Source organism: Octodon degus, unplaced genomic scaffold (genome assembly GCF_000260255.1).
Source record: "Octodon degus isolate 3935 unplaced genomic scaffold, OctDeg1.0 scaffold00011, whole genome shotgun sequence".
Lineage (NCBI taxonomy): Eukaryota > Metazoa > Chordata > Mammalia > Rodentia > Octodontidae > Octodon > Octodon degus.
This window is the reverse complement of record NW_004524587.1, coordinates 5,363,173-5,383,972: the sequence shown is the minus strand read 5'-3', so window position 1 is coordinate 5,383,972 and position 20,800 is coordinate 5,363,173. Positions and strand designations below refer to the sequence as shown.

Here is a 20,800-nt window from a genome sequence, read left to right as displayed (position 1 = left end):
TGGAGGTAGATCTTCCTCAGTTTGGAAGGGGACTCAAGAGGTGAAGGAAGGGAAGCAGGGGAAGAGGGTGAAGAAAGGAACTAAGATGTACTCTGTACGTGTACCAGCTCCACATAAGAAACGAAAATATTATGCATTAGAAATACGAACTAATAAAATCTTATAGAAGAGAATTTGAAAGGATCTGCAGCAGAGATTATCCCTGGATAAAACTCAATACAAAATTAGTTTTATTTCTATATGTCAGCAGTAAGCAATTAGAAAATGACATGTTGGGATATGGCATTTCAGCAGCACCAAAAATCTCAAACACATGTAACAAATATAATGAAAGACATCCAAGGCTTCTACACTGCTCAGTGCAAAGCATGATGGAAATCTATCAGCAGCCTATATAAATTGAGTAATACAAAATTTTCACTGGTTAAAGAAGGCAACGTTGTAGAGTATCAATTGTTCCAAACTTGATATTGATTTAATGCAAACCTAAATTAAAATCCAACAGGATTTTTGTTGAGGTTGGTGTGATTATTGTGGTGAAGATGAGCAAACACATCCTAAAATATCCAAGCAAATATAAAGGGTTAAGAAGAATCAAGTCAATTAGAGTTGAAGAACTCAAGTCTATTGGATTTAAAGTCATTATACTGTTATCCTAAATAAAGCGGTGTGTAGTTGGTAATGAAATCAGTAAATATACCAATGAAACAAAATGATGTGCAAACAATTCGCTCATCTATGGATAATTAATGTTTTTGTCAAGGTGATAAGATGTGCGGTGGAAGGAAAGATGACTGTTCTAGTCAGTAACACTCGGGGAAATGAAATATTAAAAGCCAAGTAAAGAAACCATAATCCATTCCTTATCAAACTCAAGTAGTGAATTCTAAATGAGTTATGGCATCCAATAGGGTAGTCACTTGCAACAAATACCTGTTTAAATTCTAATTTAATTAAAATTAAACGAATTGGAATACATTTTAAAATTCAAACAGATAATTTAATCAAAAGAAGATGAAATGAAATGTGGAGTTCCTGACTCTCCTGGCACCTTTTTATCTGCTCAGTAGCTTCCTGCTCAGGACTGTTGCATGGCTCCTCACTGGTGTAGAACATTTCCAGCAAGGCAAAAAGTTACTTTGGACAGTGCAGTATTAGGGAGTCCAAGATTTATGGAGTAAACAAAAAGAAAAGGGCAGCATCAGACTGAGTCAGACATTGCACTGGAGGAGTGTTTGCTATTTAGAATGCAGCAGTTACTTTCCGGAGAAGGAGGCTTCCAGGACACAGCAGCAAAAGTCAATTCCTGAGATGGGGGATCTTGTCAGCTGTATTTGGAAGATAGCAACAGATCTGGGGTAGTGGGGTATGGGAAGCAATGGGAAGTGGTAGCACAGGAGAAGAGAGTCAGGCCAAAAGACCAGAGAAGGGGAAGAGTCCTGGGACTCTTGCAGCAGAGTAGTAAGGTCCTTGGTTGCTTGCTTTGTATGCAATGAAAAGGTGTTGGGGGTAAGTAATGGTGCGGTATAATCTGACTTCCTTTAATGGGATCAGATGGTGCCTGTGTGGGGAAATACCTACACAAGAGCGGGGCTGCACAGGGATGAGGGAGCTGGATGTACAGAATAGGAGTCAGGAAAACTGTTAGGAAACCATTTCAAGTAATGCAGAAGTCCAAGGGGCAGCTGGTGAGGGTGGCTGCTTGCCCCAAATAGCGCCAATGCAGATCGGGAAGGAGATTAGAGCTGTGTGCTGAAGTAGCTGTGCGAAGTGAGAAAATACCAGTTTAGGATTTGGAAAATCAAAAAGTTTGAATTGCTATTATTTGAGGTGTGACCAGAAAATGTTTGAGGGGAAAGGTTAGAAGTCTTTTTTATTCATTTTGAATTGGAGATGTATGTAGTGCATTCAAATGCAATACTAAGGAGGCAACTGAATATGGGGCAGCACTTCCTTCATATTTGTGTCATTCTAGAAAACCACAGGGTCACTGATCTCTCTCTCTCTCTCTCTCTCTCTCTCTCTCTCTCTCTCTCTCTCGTTTCTGTCTCTCTTTGTGGGGCAGGGTTCATTACAGAATGTACGTTTTGGCTCTTTTTTTTTAAATTTTATTTTAAAAATGAAATCAAAGCAAAAAAAAATAAAAAGAAAACAATATAGAATTGCAAAGCAAGATGCCAGGAAATTAACAATGGTTGTTATATTACATATCGTTATATTCAAAGTAATTGCTCAGATTACCAGATATAGGTATTCAAGATTGATCAAACAACTAAACATTTTTTCTTTCAATAAACCAATAGCAATTAGAGTATAATTATCTTAGCTAATATATATATGTAATATATATATATATATATATTATATATATCCCTTCTTTTCTCCTTCCCCCATCTCAGTTCTTCTCTTCAAAAATAAAGATAAACATAACAATGAAACCGAGTTTCAGAACAGGTTATTAAGACCATTACAATAGTTGATACACTGTGTATCGCTGTCTTCCTAGCAGTTATTCAGAGTAGAAGATTTAGACATGATCTCTTTTTGTCTATACAGTATTAACACAAAACTTTCCTTTTAATGAATTAAGAGAAACTAGCAGCATAACAGCATTCACTGTCTTGTATATACATACATTTTTTCTTCCTTCCTTTCTCCTTTCAAATGCATCTTTAGAGATTTTCATATAATGCACTTGGTGGCTATGCTAACAAAGCACGGAGGAAACTGCTCCACAGATCCAAACCACCTGAAGCATTCTGTAGGTTCCACATGCTTGTCTTCTGATGAAGCTTCCCAGTCTGCATGACACAAATTCCCAGTCAGCACGCTAGGAACATCGGCTTCAGCCACTGAGGGAGCCAGTGTCTTAGACGATCTTCCTGAGTGATTCCAAAGTATCCACTGGTTTGAAATTGCTGTTTCTCTGATTTTTGTATGCACAAGTTGGTCTTTTAAGTATAATAAATTCAAAAGACTTCACAAAAAGAAAAAAAAACTTTGCTAACAGGGGTGGTAGTGCATTCCTGTAATCCCACCACTCGAGGCTGAGGCAGAAGGACTGCTATGAGTTTGAGGTCAAGTCTAGAATACAGTGAACTCAAAGATATTAGCTGCAGAGTGAGATCTTGTCTCAAAAGAGGAGGTAGCTTTGTTAATGTAAGATAGGAATTCAAATGTCATAGAATTCCTATTCAGGTAGGCTGGATATGGTGACATTTACCAGGAGATCACTAAAAACCTATGAAGCAAGTAGGCAAATTCTATGCTGCCAAAAATATAACTTGAGATATTCAGGGACACATGCAATACAAAGTTTTGGTCTCAAAATTAGATAACTCTAAGTTGGTAAATATCTCTGCCTTTGAAGCTTTAAGAATCATACAACACACACAGACACAGGCACACACATACAAACACACACACACACACACACACACACACACAAGCTGATTCTCCTTATTTGCAGTAATTATGTTCTATGAAGTTACCATGGACATTGGATTAACACATACTAAACTTTGGCCCTTAAGGTAAAATACAGTAAGACTAGATGCCTTTGTGCCTGTCATGATGATGTTCTGATCTATCAATAAACACTCAATCTTGCTTTACATGTAGTCCAGGTTAAAGATGCTTTACTTAATATACATACAAATGTATGTGACTCAGTAACATGGAAGTCACCACCAGATCCTCGTATACCACCCTTGAATGATGCTTATTTAATGGACATCCCAGCCTTTTTATATTTAAGACCACTCAACACCTCAGCAGTATCAGCTGTCTGTTTTAAGCAACAAAAACATCAACCTGAAACACAAAACTGTGCAAAATGTGCTACAAAACATACCTCAAGTAGGACATTGGTTTACAAATTGAGAGTTGATACAAGAGACAGGGCACCCACTAGTTCAGCTTCAGCTGGGATCATCTATATTGGATACACATAATTTTGCTGCTCTGTGCATGTCTGCAAAAATGTTGGGGTTAGAAATATGTTTTAGCAAGTAGGCAAATTCATGAGTGATGAGGGCTGAATGTCTATCTGTTACTTATATTTACTATGGGCAATAATTCAGTACTGTATTGGCTCTGTGTAAATTACTGAATTACATCTGCAAGATGTTAAGGGGCAGAGACACAGATGTACTCAGGGACAGGACGTGTCTCTAGAGGTTCTGTAATATCAAATCATAGCCCACACAAGTGACAGCCCCAGAGCATGACAACCTTGTTATAGTTTCCAAAACACCTCATGTGTTCTGGAAATCCAGATTTAGGGAGGGGAAGGATAGAAGGCTAAAAATATGAGAGGATCTAGGTAGGTCAAAAGACAGGTCCTTGGTCTTTTATGTCACCATGTGGAGGCTTTTCCACCAGGAAAGATATCTTTGATCAAAGTCTTATTACTTTGCATCTTCTAGTTATCTAACTCAGCCAGCAATTGTTAAATCAAGGAAAAAATGCTGAATCAACCACTTGCAAATGTGTACGCTGTATAAAAAAATCTAAACCTAGAATTAGTGTCTTTCAAGTGGCTTTACACAGATTAAAATATCTCTAAGCATTACGAGCTAAACAATATGAACAAAAAAATCTATTTTGAATGGGTAATTTCCCAAGCTATGCTAAAGACTGAAATTTCTTTGTGAATAGAGTATTCTAAATATAGTTTAAAAATACTTCAGATAAGATGAATCCCAGTGGTTGTCCTGGTTGAGATGCTGAGGGTTGTTTTCTTATGCACTAAACTCACTACTTTTTCTGTAAAATGATAGTTTTGTGTTCAAAAAGTTTTTCATCATCAAACATTACTTTGTAGGGACAGTTGCTACAGTGGAAAGGAACTGGCGAGCACTAGAACAGTGGCTTTTAAATTTAGGGAAAAACGGAAATTCTACACATTAAATTTCCCACTTCCTACTACAGCATTACTGAGATGCCTGGCATTAGTTTCCCTGACTCAGTAAATGTAGAAACTGAGATCCAGGTTTCTGCATTATTAACAAATACCTCATGTGATTCTAGCGTAAGATGCAATAACATAATTATTTTTACTTTAGGAACTTCAATATTAAAGATTTCTTAATAGCTAAGAAATTAACCATTAACTATCACTATTCCAATGCCCCCATGCGGCTGGCTCCAGAGCAGCCACTCTTCTTCATTTCATCCTTCCTGCTTGCCTTAATGCAACTCTTCCGCCTGTTCTTCAGGTCTTTATCACATCTGTCACCCTCAGCTATGAAGCATGAAGTGCCACAGCTTTGCAACTAACTGTGTTGCTTAAACAGCATATTTTTTTCTTTACACTGTTATCACACTAAGAAATAGCAGTCAGCCTAAGGTAAATCAAGTTCTTAATTACTCAGTAGCTTTATTTACAATTCATATTATTAGAAATCTCTTCAGGGAGAGACACCAGCAAGCCCAAATTGCCATCCTATTTTTTAAACTTCATAGATTTTTCTGTCTATTTCAGCAGCCTCTTCTTATTCATTTCCCTGTGTCTCCTTAGCTTCCAATTCTGGCTGCATTTAGCAAAGGATAATTTTCAAGAAAGTGAAATCATGACTCTCATGCAGATGTGAAAGTAAGTGCTTAAAACATATTTTAGAGAGATTTCAATTTATTATTAATGAAGAAGTTGGTAAGCTTTTAAGCTAGTTCAAAGGAGAATCCAAAGAACAGAGACACAGATGTGCTGGGAATATTGGAATGAGACCTCTGCTAGGTAGAAGGTGCTTGCTTAGCCACAGAATCACTAACTTGTAGGGAGCTAATGCTTTTTCTTTTTAAAAGCAAAACAATTATTTAAACGGCAATGTAATATCCATCTCTGACAAAACTAAACAAAAAAGGGGATATAAATGAAGGACCATTTTGTATCTGTATATAGTTAGGATAGATATACAGCTACTTTCTCTTAATTCAATGAGAAGCAAGATTTGTACTAATAGTGTTTGGAGAGGATATCCTGTCTGCATCTTGTACTATGAATAGCCACTAAGAAGACAACAACATGCAGTGTATTAACTATTGAAACTGTCCTACTAACCTCTTTTGAAACTGTCTCATTGCTATTTCTCAATAAAATTAATAAAAAAAGCAAAACAAAACCAGAAATCAACCTAGAACAAGCATACTCCAAAATTCACATAACAAACAAAACTGCAAGCAACCAAAGACTGAAACAACAAACTGATTCTACCAACTTAGGTTAAAGGGTGATTAAATGTAAATGTGTTTTGGAAGTTAAGGATAGTAAATTCTCTAGGGAGATTTAAGGGCTTATCTCCTGCAGATGCACTGCCTACTTTCTGAGGGTAATAAAAGCCTGAGGATTTGTACCTTTTCCCTTAGGGGAGATTTGTTAACTTCCAGAGGCAAACTCTCTCCCTGACTCTTTGGGAGAAGCAGGTATTCACTCCAGTTGCCCTCTGTCAGCCCCAAGCCTCCCAGAGTTGGCTGGCTCTCTTGGCGTGCAAGGACAGCAGGCAGTGTTGGGTGGACCTGTCATAACTGTATCATCTTACAGGAATCTAGGCTGTGAGGCATCCACGCTACTGAGATTCTTTGTAAGTAAATAGATGCTGGTCCAAAGCCTTTGTGTTTGTTAAGATAGGTAGCTAGGTGGAGAAATAGATGCATGCCTGGTTCCAGGTAGATAGTGTCTGTAAATGAGACAGGACAGCTTGTTAAATTACACAACACTCCACAATTTTAGGCTTTATTTTGCAAACCTGGAAATGACCTACACTTCACAGTTGTAAAATAACTGAGTGTCAATGACAGTTTCACAGCCACCATGGATTAGAATCTGATAACCTGGCATCCAGACACCACCTTGTTTTTATTGATTAGTTTGTTGATTTCTTCTTTCCCAACTTGTATTTTCTGCATATTGTGCCAACCCTTTGTGCTAGTGGGAGGAGATACCTTGGCTGGCATGTTAGAAACTGTGGGATGTCATAGTATATGCCTGTGATCCAAGCACTCTGGGAAGCTGAGGCAGGGCGTTGAAGGTCATACATATTCCAGGCAATTTAGGGACTTAGCAAGACCCTGTCTCAAAATAGAAAAAAAAATTAAGAAAAGGGTTAGGGATGTAGTTTAATGTGAAGGTCCTGGGTCCAAGCACAGTCACACACACACACACACACACACACACACACACTGCATGCCAGAAGCTATCTCATAGTAAGAATAATAAAATCAACCACAAAACATTGTATTACAAGTTTGGGATGAAGTCTATGACTGCCACAGTTATTATTTTTCAATAGGTGTTTACAGATATCTCGATGAACACAAAGCTCTGGAAGAACAGGAGACTCTTCACAGTTACCCCCAGACCTGCCTGCATTAATCCCTCACAAGAGAGGATGCTGGATGCAGGCTAGCTGCTTTCATTACTCAGAATCTACTGCAATGGTTTCATGGTGTTTGCTTCGCCATGGAAGCTTAGGTAGTCTGATAGGTATGGCAGCTGTTTACCTTTGTAACATTTTTAATTAGAAAAGAAAATTGCTTAAAGAAACTATCATGATATAAAAATAGGTTAGAATTTCCAAAGAAAACATTTCTATGAGCTGCCTGTTAAGGGTTGCCATGCATGTTGGCCTTGAGTTTCCTAGCACATCCTAAAACCCCTTTAGAAGCCTGTGTTCGGTGTGAACCAGTGGCTGCTAAACTACAGTCACGTTTCTCGCAGCGTGAACAAAAAGACTTGGAGACAGAGGCCTCAGGCTGGTTTACTGTCTCGCTCTTTTGGCAGCTACTGGTGAACACCGCTGATTCACCGCAAGAAGAGGTGAGCAGTTCTACCCAACAATGAAAGCTCAGTCCAGCAGAAGCGAGGAAGACAGATTTGTCTGTTTAATAATAACCTGAAACTTCCAACAGCCACGGCTGACTTGGCTAAAATGAGAGTTTCCGACCTACTCTATTGGCAATTTTGCCAATTTATTTTCCACATTTGGCAATCAGAGCTCAGACTTTTCTTGACTTTTCCATGCCCAGCCTGCAATCACATCCCCTGATGGCCTCTACCCTGTCCTGTTGGACACCCACAATTAATCCCATTAGCTTAGGGCTCATGTTCTCTTTGAGGAAAGCACCCCACTGACAAAGCTCTAGGGCAGCAGTGGAGAACCTTTCAGAACTTTTGATGGTACAGAAAACACGCCGTAACACATGTGCAGTAAGTTTACCACCGCTGCTGTAGGGGGAATTGGAAGGCAAGGAAATAACAATATTAGCTATGGTTTCCCAGAAAAGTACTAGTCACGCACAAAAGACAGTAAGGCTTTCCTGTGTCCTGTAGCTGACCTTGCTCTCCTGCTAACTGAGCAAGGGTGGGAGTGAACACTATCTATGTCCATTTCCTTATCTTATTTGCATTGTTGAGGCCTGTGAATGTGCTACTTAAAAAGAGGTGGAAAAACTATCAGCCACTGCTGTTTTGTCTCAATTTTAAATATTCTTCTGTACCGTAGAAGAGGTGGGACTTAACAACACGTAAGTAGGAGAGTTTTGACAGTTCCCCTTCTGTTTGTGACTCATTAAACCAGAAACCTTTTCTGTTTCTGTGTCTCCGTTTACTGGAGCAAATGCAGCATAGAAAGGGAAAGTTGAGGATGGGGACAAATGCATGCAACTTCTGTTATGAACACTGTGGGATTTTAATTCCCTCTAAGTAATTTTGATGATCAGCATGATGGAAATGTTTACCGACACTCAGGTACCAGCAGTGAAACCTCTTTATGTTCAGTGCGAGTTGTTGCGCTGTCCGATGCGTTCATTTCCAAGGAATAAGTTCCCACTGCATTGCCAAAGTAGACAGATCACATGGAACTAAAAGAGATACTTTAAAATTTGATTTGAAAAGAGATGGATGTATATCCACTTAAACGTTGACTAAAGAGTGGAGAATATATATATATATATATATATATATAACTTTCTTTTTGCTGGTAACATAAATACTTTGTAAGAATAAAAAAGTAATTACTCACATTCTGTGATACAAGATACCTCAATATTTACAGCATGAGTCTTTTCTTGCATTGTAACCTCACTGAATTCTGGCTCTATCAACAATCAATAATGTTGTGCAATTCTAAATGGTAGAGCTTTTTGCTCTTGAGGGAACATAAAACAATGATGCATCTTACTAAAAGAGAAAATATCAGATTTGATGAAACAAAATGTATGTCAAAAATCTAATGATCAGCTTTTCTAATGGTTTTCATCATAGATATTGTCTTGCTAAATAAAATGAGAAAGGAAAATAAAATCACTCTAAATGATGGCGATGGTATGCATTTCAGGGAGAAGAGTTACTTGGCTGTAGTTTAAAATTTCCAAAGCTCCATTTGTGTGGAATCTACTTCTCAGAGAGGCTAGATGACTAGAAACATTTGACTCAGATAAAAGGTGATTTTGATTTTCTTTATTTATTTTAACTTTTGCAGACTAGTGATGGTCTCCTCTCTTTCTTCCCCCATTTCTGCATACAAGAAACTGCATGGACCATCATACAGCACAATGGCTCTGACCTAACAAGAGTCAGAAATACTCATCCAGACAACCCATATGCTGGTGTTTTTGAGTACACGGCCAGCAGGGAGCAACTCCAGGCCACAATTAACCGTGCGGAGCACTGTGAACAGGAGCTTGCGTACTACTGTAAGAAATCCAGGCTTGCGAACCAGCAAGGTAAGTAAACTGAGGCATTGGCCCAGTTGTCTGCGGTGTGGAGCATACTCACTCGACCGGCTCCAGAGAATTTCAGTTCCACTGAGGTGCCGAGGGACTGCACGCTTAGCAAACATGTCACAGTCTGCAAGTCACGGAGATGCTTTTGCCTGGAGAAAAGAACAAGGTCAATTTGCATTGAGCTTTGTTCAAAGCCTTGATTGCTTTCAGACTCTCCTCCTGGCCTTAATGGGATAACTGTATAGTGAGGATTCATTGTGATCCTCTGCGAATGCTCAGGGTTTATCCTTAGAAAGAGCAAGTGACACCTAAGCTTCATTTTATCATGAAAAAGAGCTAATACAAATATGACTTCATTTCTGAAAGTGACTGTTCTGTGTGGCTCTTTTTTCGTGAATTGTTGACAGTTTGCCTGTGGGGATAATTGAAAATTAGAAAAGGCTGCTGCTGCTGCTGCTGCTGCTGCTGCTGCTGGGAACAGCTGATTCAATAGCTCAAGAAGGAATCAGAAAACTGGTTTTTTGTGGTACTGAGGATCTGAACCAGAGGCCTTTGGCCACTGAGCTACATTCTCATCTGTCATTAGTTTTATTTTGAGATAGAGTCTACCTAAGTTGTTTAAATTGACCCCAAACTTGGAATTCTTCTGCTGTAGTGTCCCAAGTAGCTAAAATCACTCATTTGCCACTACATCTGGCAAGACAATAAAAAAAAACCTTAATTCTTTCTTGTATTCTCTCAAAAATAAGTTTCCTAGCTCTCATACCTTTTGTTGTTCACTTGTCCGACACAGAGCTTCCACTCAGAGCCAAGGACTGTGTGTTCTGGTTAGACCTTGCTGATGCAGCCTCCATCTCTGTCCCAGTGCACTGGCTTTTAGCCCTTATATTCAGGTGTGCTTTGTTGAGCTATTACAGAAAATGCTAAGACATCTGTGCAGTAAGACTACTTCATTGATGTTCATTCCTGGTTTCATCTAGTTCCAGGATGAAAGCTCTGCAGAGAAAAATAATTCTTTCAAAACATGTGTTTCATAGGAATAGTAGGTCATATAGATCACCCATAAAAATGTTGAACTTTTTATATGACATTTGAACCTTTCCTTTCCAATGAAGCATCTCTCCTATTTATTCTCTACCACTTAATACTAGGTTATTTTCTCTCCTCTACCAGAGTTTCCTCCCACCCCTGTTCTCCACCGCTTTCAGAATAGCCTCATGTGGTCTTTGATCCTTCCAGGCTCATCGTGCTTGGCTTGGTCCATCACAAATATCATCTCTCCTTAAGAATTTAGTCCTCTCTGTGAATGAAGATCAGACAGTAGCAGTGCAAAAATTATAAGGTTTCTAGGTGGGGAGAGAGGTAACTTCAGGTTATTTGTTTTCTAGATACAGAACTTAGAAGAATCTTTGATTCATCAAATGAATGAATGAGTCAATGATTCACCTCTGTCTTTGCCTTCTCTCCTTCAAAATGGCCCAGATATGGCCTGGCCAAATAGCTCAGTGGATTAAAGTGCCTGCAAGCAGGTGCAGGAGCTGGGGATTTGATCCCCAGGTCTGCAATGCCAGCCCCATCCCTGGGGCTCTGAGGTGGAAATTGAGACTGGGCGTGGTGGCACGCACCTGTAATCCCAGCTCTTGGGAGGCTGTAAACACGTGGATCACTACACGTCTGATCTAGTTGTGAGACCCTGAACACCCTGTAGACCCTTCCCTAAAATAAAAAACCCAAAAAACAAACAACAACAATAGCAACAACAACAACAACACCCAAGTGGTCCAGATAAAGCCAGTCTCATGGGGCTGTTGTTATGATTAGATAATGGAGCTCAGAGTGGGTCAGTGAGCTTCTTTTCTTCTTGCTATCCAGAGCAGCGTGGCTATGGCTAGCATACCCAGTTTAGTAAGGAACTGACTATTCACTATAGCTGAATATTTATCTAAGTCCACTTGGTATAATCTTCTCCATGTTCATCCTTGTCATAAATGGCAGGATTTTCTTTTCTATTTTAAGCTAAACAATGTCATATATATATATATATATATATATATATCCCCAAGGTATGTGATTACTAAAATATTCAGTAATTTCTACTTTGTAGGAAAATAGGAAATTTAAATGAGAAAATATGATTTTGTATTTATGAATAAGGATTTCTTTTCTGTTTATGAACATAAGTAGATGACTGAACACTAGGTTGAATACTTACACTTTACTTTTAAAAATGTTATAGCAGAGGACTCATTGGCAATAATCCCCCCTTAGACATCCTTTCTTACTTCTAATGCACTTAGCTGTATTTCTTGCTACTTTTTCGAGCCATTCTGGACATGCTCTTTGGGAAGTGTCTCAGCTGCGCTGTCCTGGCTACTTCTGTGTTCTGAATTAGTTCATGTATTTACCTTTCATGGTCCTTTTCACTTTGGCAAGAGGCAGAAGTTGCAGGATGTCACACATGGTGAATAGATGAAGGAGGATACATTGCCATGCTTTAAACATTTCATTATTGAAGAGCAATTGAAAACTATGGTGAATGTTTAAATAAGAATATTTATTACAGTAAAAGAAACATTGACATTAATTCTCCTCAAAATCCTCAAGATAGTGTCGCTTGCTTTGAGCACAGTTAAGCCATTGTTCCTGGCACTGTGTCTTCTATTGTGTTAAGAGTTTTAAAAAAATTAATCACCGAATGTATTTTTGATCACCCCTTGTAATCTTTTCAACTGTGCATTAACATATATCTAGTACATTTTTCTAGTTAAATTGACCTTTTGGTAATGAGCTAATCACGCCAATACAAATTTGAAAAGTCAGTATTAATACTTATATGAATAGCTCACATTTCCAGTATGCTTGTTTTGCTTTTCTTCTTTTTCTTTACATATCTAGAGAGAGAGATTGTCAGCATTAGTAAGAGACAATTCGGTAGTCAGTTAAAATGAACACTGACATTTGCAAGTAAAGGGGGAAAATTAGTAAAAGAACCAGATTCTCAGCGGGGCTGGTGGTGACAGTTGAAAGGTTTGAAAGTCAACAGAAAAATGATCACACATCTCTGAGGAGCTGACTGATCTGTCTTTACTTGCAGTCTTCTCATGCCCTGATTCTCAAATGTTTATGATTTTTTCCTGCCTTTCTTTCTAAGATGCATCGCCTACACGCGTCAGTTCCTTTTGTACGAATCCTGGCCTAAATGTTCTGTCTATCCCTTGCTTGAGCTCCTTGGCACCATATTTAGTATGAACTCTGAGAAGGAGCTGGTAGAGGAACATTTATCCTAGAAAAAGATGCATTTGGCTAAAGGAAACTTTTTTTAGTGTAATATTCGCTTGAGGCAGGGAGATCTTTCAGTGTTCTTTCTGTAGCCTCCAAATAAATAGCCAAGACTTTAAATGGAAGAGAAAACACAGGCCTCCAAATAAATCTTCAATCATGATGAGGGAATGCAATGCCAGGCCTAGGGTTTAATCAACAGTGAGTATATTCTAGTCAACAAATGTGTAAGAAAAATCCACGCCCTTACATAACAGTCCATGTTTTATTTTAAGGGAGCATTTCATAATTTAAATCAATTTGGCTTTGTTATGTTAATGATCACATTTTATGTCTTGATGTCCATGTGTTTCAAAAACTATGTTTAAAGAAATTGTATATATGACCTGCTCTCAATACGTTTTTTAACGAGAGTGCTTAAATTAAATTGAAATTGCCAGTTTCTTTTCTGCTCAAGGAAAAATGTATGTAAAGCTAAATGACGATCAATTATTTTCAAAAAAGTCATCAGGAAATGCCATCAATTACAGCATTTAGTGTAACTTTATCTCACATGCATCTTTCTTTGTTCTTTTTAGTGATGTAGGAAAAAAGGTTTTTATGCTGGCAGGGAAGCAGATGGCACATTTCTCATGTTTGTCTTTCAGATGGAACTCCTCTGAGCTGGTGGGTTGGAAGAACCAACGAAACTCAGACCTACTGGGGAGGTTCTGCGCCCGGCCCGCAAAAATGCACTTGCAGCTTGGAAGGGAACTGCATTGATGACCAATATCACTGCAACTGTGATGCTGACCGGAGCGAATGGTGATTGTCTTCTGATCTCATTTTTCAAGATAAAATTTATTTTCTTACATTAATCACACAGTGTGTGTATATACCAAGTTGGCCCAATGAGGAGATAGGCAAAGGTAGCTTTGGAGGGAATGTGGTACAGTTTAATCCTGAATGCTAATTAAGTTCAAAGCTCTTTTGAGTGTTTTAAAATTTGAACATATGTCATGTCCATCTCCTTTGCATAGTAGAAAAAAATAGAAGACTCTACCACATGTAAATTAGTTATCATTCTCTTTGAAGCACTGTACAAGTAGTGCTCCATTTTCAAACTGTATTTATAGTCAGTTGGCAAAGCACAATTCATCAATATCACATGAAGGTTGTGATTTAACTATGTGCTTGTAAAATTAAAAATGAAATCCTCAAGGATCAATAAAAATCAGATTCTTTACAATGTATGTAGTATCTAGGCTGTTAACCACTTTCTGAATATTTCAATAGAAGGGTATACTTTGCTCTACAGTCAAGAAATTTAAAAGTTATCAGATAAATACTGGGACACAGAGGAAAAAATTATCAGGCAAAAACATTAACACAACTATTATTAATATGTTTAAAGACTTAAAGGTAAAATTGGTTATAATAAATGAAGAAGGATTTTAAGCAAATGCATTCAGAACTATGTTAGACAACGCGATGTAAATTGTAGAGTATCAAAGTACAACATCTGAACTGAAAGATTCTAAGAAATTCTCTAGGCTAAAGAGAATTAATGTAAGTTGAAAACTCAGATATTCAGAATGATATCAAGTGATCTGGTATTATGGTTGTGTTGATAAAGATACAAACCATGTACTTAAAGTCTTTTTTATTATAAAAATAAAATTCACTAATTAAATTGCATAGCTTATAATAGGTTTAAATTCATGATAACAATAGCATACAAAACAAATATGTAAGTGAAGGGATATTGAATAAATTAATCAATAGCAAGTTTCTGACATTTTCTACTTTTAGACAACATAAAAGTAGCCCATGGTGAATGAAGGATGCATTTTGCAATTCATATATTGAACATTAAAGTACAATCAACAAACTTTTAGCTAAAAAGTTAATTGAGAAAATAAGATTGAATACAAAACAATATGCAACAGACTGTGAGGCAGCCAAGAGGGAACAGAAATATAGGAAATCATAGGAGAAAACCAATAAATAGCAAAATGGTCCAGCTGTATGTCCTGGCTCCGTCGTTATACTAAATAATAATGAATTAACCATTTCAGTCAGCAGGTAGATGGAGTGTCTACTAAAGTTAAAAATATTCAACTATCTTCTAGATTTACAGCATATAATATTTACTGTGTATTTTATATCCTATTTTTTAATGTGTACTAGAGACATTAAGATGCTGCCATACTTTATATGGTAGTTGCATACATACTCTTTGGTACATGTGTAAATGTAGCTTAGAACATTGTGGTTTTGAAATGCAAAGAGAATTATTATTTATGGTAGAGTTATATGAATCAGAATAATTTTAGCAATTGTTGCTACTTTCTGTTTTTTAGGACCAACGACACTGGATTCCTTTCTTATAAAGATCATCTGCCAGTGACTAAGATAGTGATTACAGACACCGGCCGGCCCCATTCAGAGGCAGCTTATAAGCTTGGACCTCTACTTTGTCAGGGAGACAGTAAGTCGTCACCATGTTTTGTGGGCACAAAAGCAATGTCACTTAAGTACTGTGTTTCTGTCATAGGACAATTGATTAGACTTTCACTGTAAAAAAATGTAAGTAATTTTGGAAATTTTCTTTCAGTTAGTCAACAAACCAGCACATCCATGAAATGCTAAAATCTGTGATAAATATGAGGATGGCAAATGCTATTAGGCTTCTAGGAGAAACGACTGAGATTTTTTTATTTTATTTTATGAGTTCCTTAATGTATTCTAACATCCCCAAATTTCCGCAGAGCATTATCTACATAGGCATGCCTCAGTGCTGCATAGAATTGTTTAGAATTCACATGAATTTCCTATTGCTAGGCCTGGGGTAAAATTAAAACATCAATAAAAGCAAAAGTAAACTTGATTAAGCATATTTCAATTTTTAACATATTGATTAGACATTCTGATTAAACATCATTTAAAAATTTTTAATGCATGACTGTGTGTACGTGTGTGTGTGTGTGTGTGTGTGTGTGTGTGTGTGTGTAGTAGTTGACTTTAAACCAATGAGCCATACTGGTCCTTCTCTTCAATGTATTAAGATGTTGAGTTAGAATTTAAAAATTCAAGCATGATCTACAAACACACACAAGCCCATTTTCAGCCGGCAATAAAATGAACATATGTGTCCATTCATAGATCGTTAACTTTCTGAAAGTCAGTTAGCTTAGAGGTAGATGGATGATGTGTCCTTTTGTTATTTCCAAAACTTAAAATGAAAAGAGAAGGAGTATCTGTTTATATAGAAAGTGCTCCATAGAATAAAATCTCATTTGGGGGCTCCACAGAAGAAGGGAGGATCAGACCACTTGGTAGATATAGGGGCACACACAGCAGCAGGTGCTTCGTTCAAAAGCAAAGGTGATACTGGTCTACAAAAATTATACACGCATCGTATGAAAGTGCCTGCTGCTCTACTGTCATCTCTGATGCTTATCATCTCTACTTCCTGTCTGCCGTGGTCATGCATTCACATGAAGATGACACAGCATATTTTGTGGAGAGAGAAATTATATGCAAAGAGATGGGAGTATAAACTCAGGAGGCATGCAGGGAGCGTGGTGATTGTTCCTGACAGTAGAGCAGCTCTGTGCAACAACTGCAGCTTTCATGGCGTGCTCTGATCTCCACTGCAGCTGTCTTCCCTTCTCTTCCTTATTTCATTTGCTGTAATCCCCGGGAATTAGTCTGCTCTGCCTAGGATCACAACCAGTTCTATTTCTTAACATTTCTTATCCCCAGACTCCATGGAGAGTGCATAGCATCTATTTTTTTTGGAGCAATGATTCTCCATCCAAAGTCATTTCCCCCTTCCCAGTGGTAATTTAGCCATGTGTGGAGATGTCTTTGATTGTTACTGGTGGGAGGTGGCTGCTACTCATTTCTGGGAAGACCCAGGATGCTGCATATATCCTGTATAAAATGTACGAGACAGCCCTCCAGAGAAGGATTATCTCCTGAAAATGCTAATCATTCTGGAGCTGAGAAACCAGAACATTCACTTCCTGTGACCTTGGGCACAGAGAAGAAGGCAGCAACATCAGCACCACAGCATCACCGCAGGGTCCAGGATGTAGAGGCCACTAATTAACCTCTAGCTTAGTAATGGATCCATCATTGAGTATTGGGCCTTCTTGGCTTCCAACTCTACTTTTAGAGTAGTTGAAGCTCACCATCACAGGCGGTCATAAGGACTATTTTCTACCATATTTCTTTGGTCAGAAGAACAATGACTAGAACTGAGTAGATATCCTTTTCTCTATGTGGTACATCTGCATCTCTTAGGTTCAGTGACCTTAAATGCGCACCATTTTTCTTTGCCAGTAAAGTACGCTGGGTAAATATGAGGCTTATTGATACAGAATCCTGCACAGTGGACCTTACACGCAGAGGAATGGGACACGGAGATTACTCTTTTGAGCCTCAGAGCTGGGCACTGAATAATTTAATGTTGAAAAACTAATTTAAGTCTTATGTTTCAATTGAAAGCTTCAAAATGAGTTATAGACTAAAAGGACCAGCAATGTGACCTGTGATATAAAACAAGGACTAGTTGTAAGGACTTGAATTTTGTGGGCAGTGGTGCTGGACTCCATGCAGGAGGAAGGGGATCAGCTAGCAAGGTGAATTCAATATGATACAGACGGAACACTGAGAGTCAAGGATTGGAGGATGACCTCCGGCTTCCTCATTTGAACAAAATTAATAGTGTCCATTAAAACAAGACATGTTTCCGTTTCTGTTGGAGAGCTACGAATAAAAGAATGTTGTTAATTTTCTCATAAACTAGAGATGTTGGAAATTTCATATTGAGGCATGTTTTTAATAGGAGAAAAGACAAACCTTGAGAAAAAGGAAAAATAAATAATACATGATTAGAAGATCTAGCAGTAGTAGATAGAAGGTTACCCCGATAAACTGGTGATATCTTTGTTTTTAAATTCTTCTCATTTTTTAAAACACAGTTAGGTCTGAAATTTCCTTTACTGCTGGTATTCTTCTTGTTGTTAGAACTCATAGGAATTGTTCAGCATTTTCTCAAGTGTGCAAAGGATGTAAATGTTGAATCTATATTTAATTTTTTATTTTATTTTATTTTTTGAGACAGGGTTTTACTATGTAGTTCAGGCTGTCTCTGAACTCATTTTGTGGTCCTGGCTGGCCTTGAACTTGCAGTGATCCTCCTACCTCAGCCTGCTGAGTTCTGGGAATACAGCCATGCTCAACCATCCTAGCCTAAAACTATCTTTTAATGTTGTACTGTAGACAAAATCTTAGAGAATATAACTATTTAATTTACTTATGAATATAGAAGTAACTTTTCTCAATGAATATATGAAAAGTCAGTAGTAACTAAACATCCTACCTATGATAAAACTAAACATACTAAGAACTACAGAGGAATTTTTAAATTTAGTACACATTTTAGTATATAATTATTTCCATTCCTTGTGGAGAATTGATATATATATATATACATAATGCATCTTAATTCCTTTCTATACACCTTTCCCTCCTCCTCCCTCATCCATCTCTTGATCCCTTTCATTTGTTTGCCTGCTTGTTTTGTGTACATGCATGTGGTACATGGTGAGTTCTTCATACTTTGGGCTTCTCCTAAGAGAAGCCATGTGATATTTAAGCTCATATGGCTCATTTATTTCACTTACTATTGTGGTTCAAGGTGCATGTATTTTCCTACAAATGACCTAAATTTATTTTTCTTTATGTCAGAGTAGTACTCCACTGCATGTAACCACCACATTTTTTGGCAGAACCAGGGATTGAACTCAGGCCCTTGTGCTTGCCAGACAAGCGCTTATTCTACTGAGCCATCTGCCCTATCACTACATTTTTTAACCCATTTATCTGTTGATGGAAATGTAAGTCACTTGCAAGTTTTACTTATGATGAACTGTACTGCTTGATGGAAAACAATAGATCACTGTAATATGATGTCTTTAGTTCTTTCAGAAAGATACCTAGAAGGAGAATAGCTGAGTCAAATGGAATTTCTAATTTTTGCTTTTAAAGGAATTTCCGTACTGATTTACAAAGTGGTTATACTATTTTACATAGCGTAGAATTCTCTTCATATTATAAAAGACATCTATGAAAATCGAACAGATGATATCTTAGTCAATAGTCAAAGAATTAGGTACAATTCCCCTAAGATCAGTATCAAAGGATACTTCTTCGGACTACTGCTGTTCAACATAATGCTGGTGACCCTATACACGTAACAAGAAAAGAAATTCAAACCACATAGTAGGGAAGGGAAGAAACAAAATGTCTCTATTGACTGGGGACATGTTGTTCTAGGAATAAAGCCCTATAGTAGGTTAGGAATGTAGCTCAGTGGCACAGCAACTGCCTAGAAAGCACAAGGTCCTGATTCCTGAGAACAAACTAACTTACTAAATACATAAGCTAACCCCTATAGAATTTTTAGAAAGTAGCGCGATTAACAAAATCACAGGATACAAGATCAATATGCAAAAGTTAGAAATATTTCTATGTTGTTTTAATAAAAATTATAAACTGTAATTTAAAAAGTAAATTGGAGAGTTGCTTCAACAAGACTATATTTGTGGATTTGAATGATTGTTACTGAAATGTCAGCTTCCCCAAATTGATATTTAGAGTGAATACACTCGCAAATGCAATTCAGAAGGTTTTCTCTCACCCTCCTCCCCTCCCGCCCTCCCTCCTCAACCCCTTTATATTTTCTTTCCTTTGTTCTTTTTTTCTTTCTTTGGTAGACATTGGTTCACTTACTATAAAGTGCTTTGGGGAAAGCAGAGTAAATTAGTTAAAATATTTTCAAAACTAAAAGTTCAAGAATTATTGACACATAGACTGACAGACTAATGGAATTGTGCAGTAAGCTAAGAACTGAACTTACATATTCATTAAGTATTGATTTTTGACAAAGCTTTCAGGCAACTCGATGACAAAAGCATAGTCCTTTCCAAGACATAGTTTTGGAACAATCAGAAGTTATTTGAAAGAGAGAGAGGGAGAGAAATTCAACTCTAAATTAGAAACAGAAATTAGCTCAAGATTGATTATAAACTTAAATATAAAACCATTGTCTCAGTTACTTTTTAGTCTTTTCTGGGACAAAATATCTGCCACCCAAGATTAAGGAAGGAAAAGTTTATTTAGCTTACCGTTGGTGGAGGTTTCAGTCTATACTCAGCTGGCTCCCAGGCAGAGTGGCACATGGCAGAGGGCAGCAGTTCATGGCAGCAGAAAACAGCAAGAGCAAAGGGAGAGGCAGCAGCTGTGGCTTGTAAGCAGCCTCTCTCCCCTCCTTATATTATAAATGAGCTACCCTGAGGCTGGGGGTGTAGACCTCACACAGTGTCCGTGCCCTCCTCTTGCACGGGATGAGGATATTTATACATTAAGAATCCTGGCTCTCTGCTGAGTCCCTTAATTCAACTTCTAAACTTCTCAAGTCAACACAATGCATCAACCAGTACAACCATAAAGGATTACACTTGTCTAAGAAAGTATAGGAGAAAGTTTTAGTGATTATGGGTTGGACAGAGATTTCTTAGCTATAACACTAAATATACATTTCATGAAATAAAATTTATAAAAGATAAATTGGGTCTCACCAAAATTAAAATATTTTTAAAATGACATTACATTTAAAACTATCTTTTAAAAAATGTCATTTTAAAAAGATACATCTTTTTTTAAGATAATACAAGAAAATAAATAAATAAATAAAATGACTCAAGAAGAAAGGCATGCCCTGGAAGAAAATATTTGGAAAATACAC

At 37.6% G+C, this 20,800-nt stretch overlaps 1 protein-coding gene across 5 annotated transcripts in view; it reads left to right on the top strand.

Annotated features, from left to right (window-relative positions):
* Cntnap4 (contactin associated protein like 4) overlaps window positions 1-20,800 on the top strand; it is a 236,333-nt gene that overhangs the window by 150,691 nt on the left and 64,842 nt on the right. For all 5 annotated transcript variants that reach the window (XM_023709353.1, XM_023709356.1, XM_023709355.1 and 2 more), the window contains 3 exons: window positions 9,526-9,723; window positions 13,650-13,806; window positions 15,345-15,472. In XM_023709353.1, coding sequence (XP_023565121.1) covers window positions 9,526-9,723; window positions 13,650-13,806; window positions 15,345-15,472 — 483 coding nt within the window. The remainder of the gene's footprint in view (window positions 1-9,525; window positions 9,724-13,649; window positions 13,807-15,344; window positions 15,473-20,800) is intronic.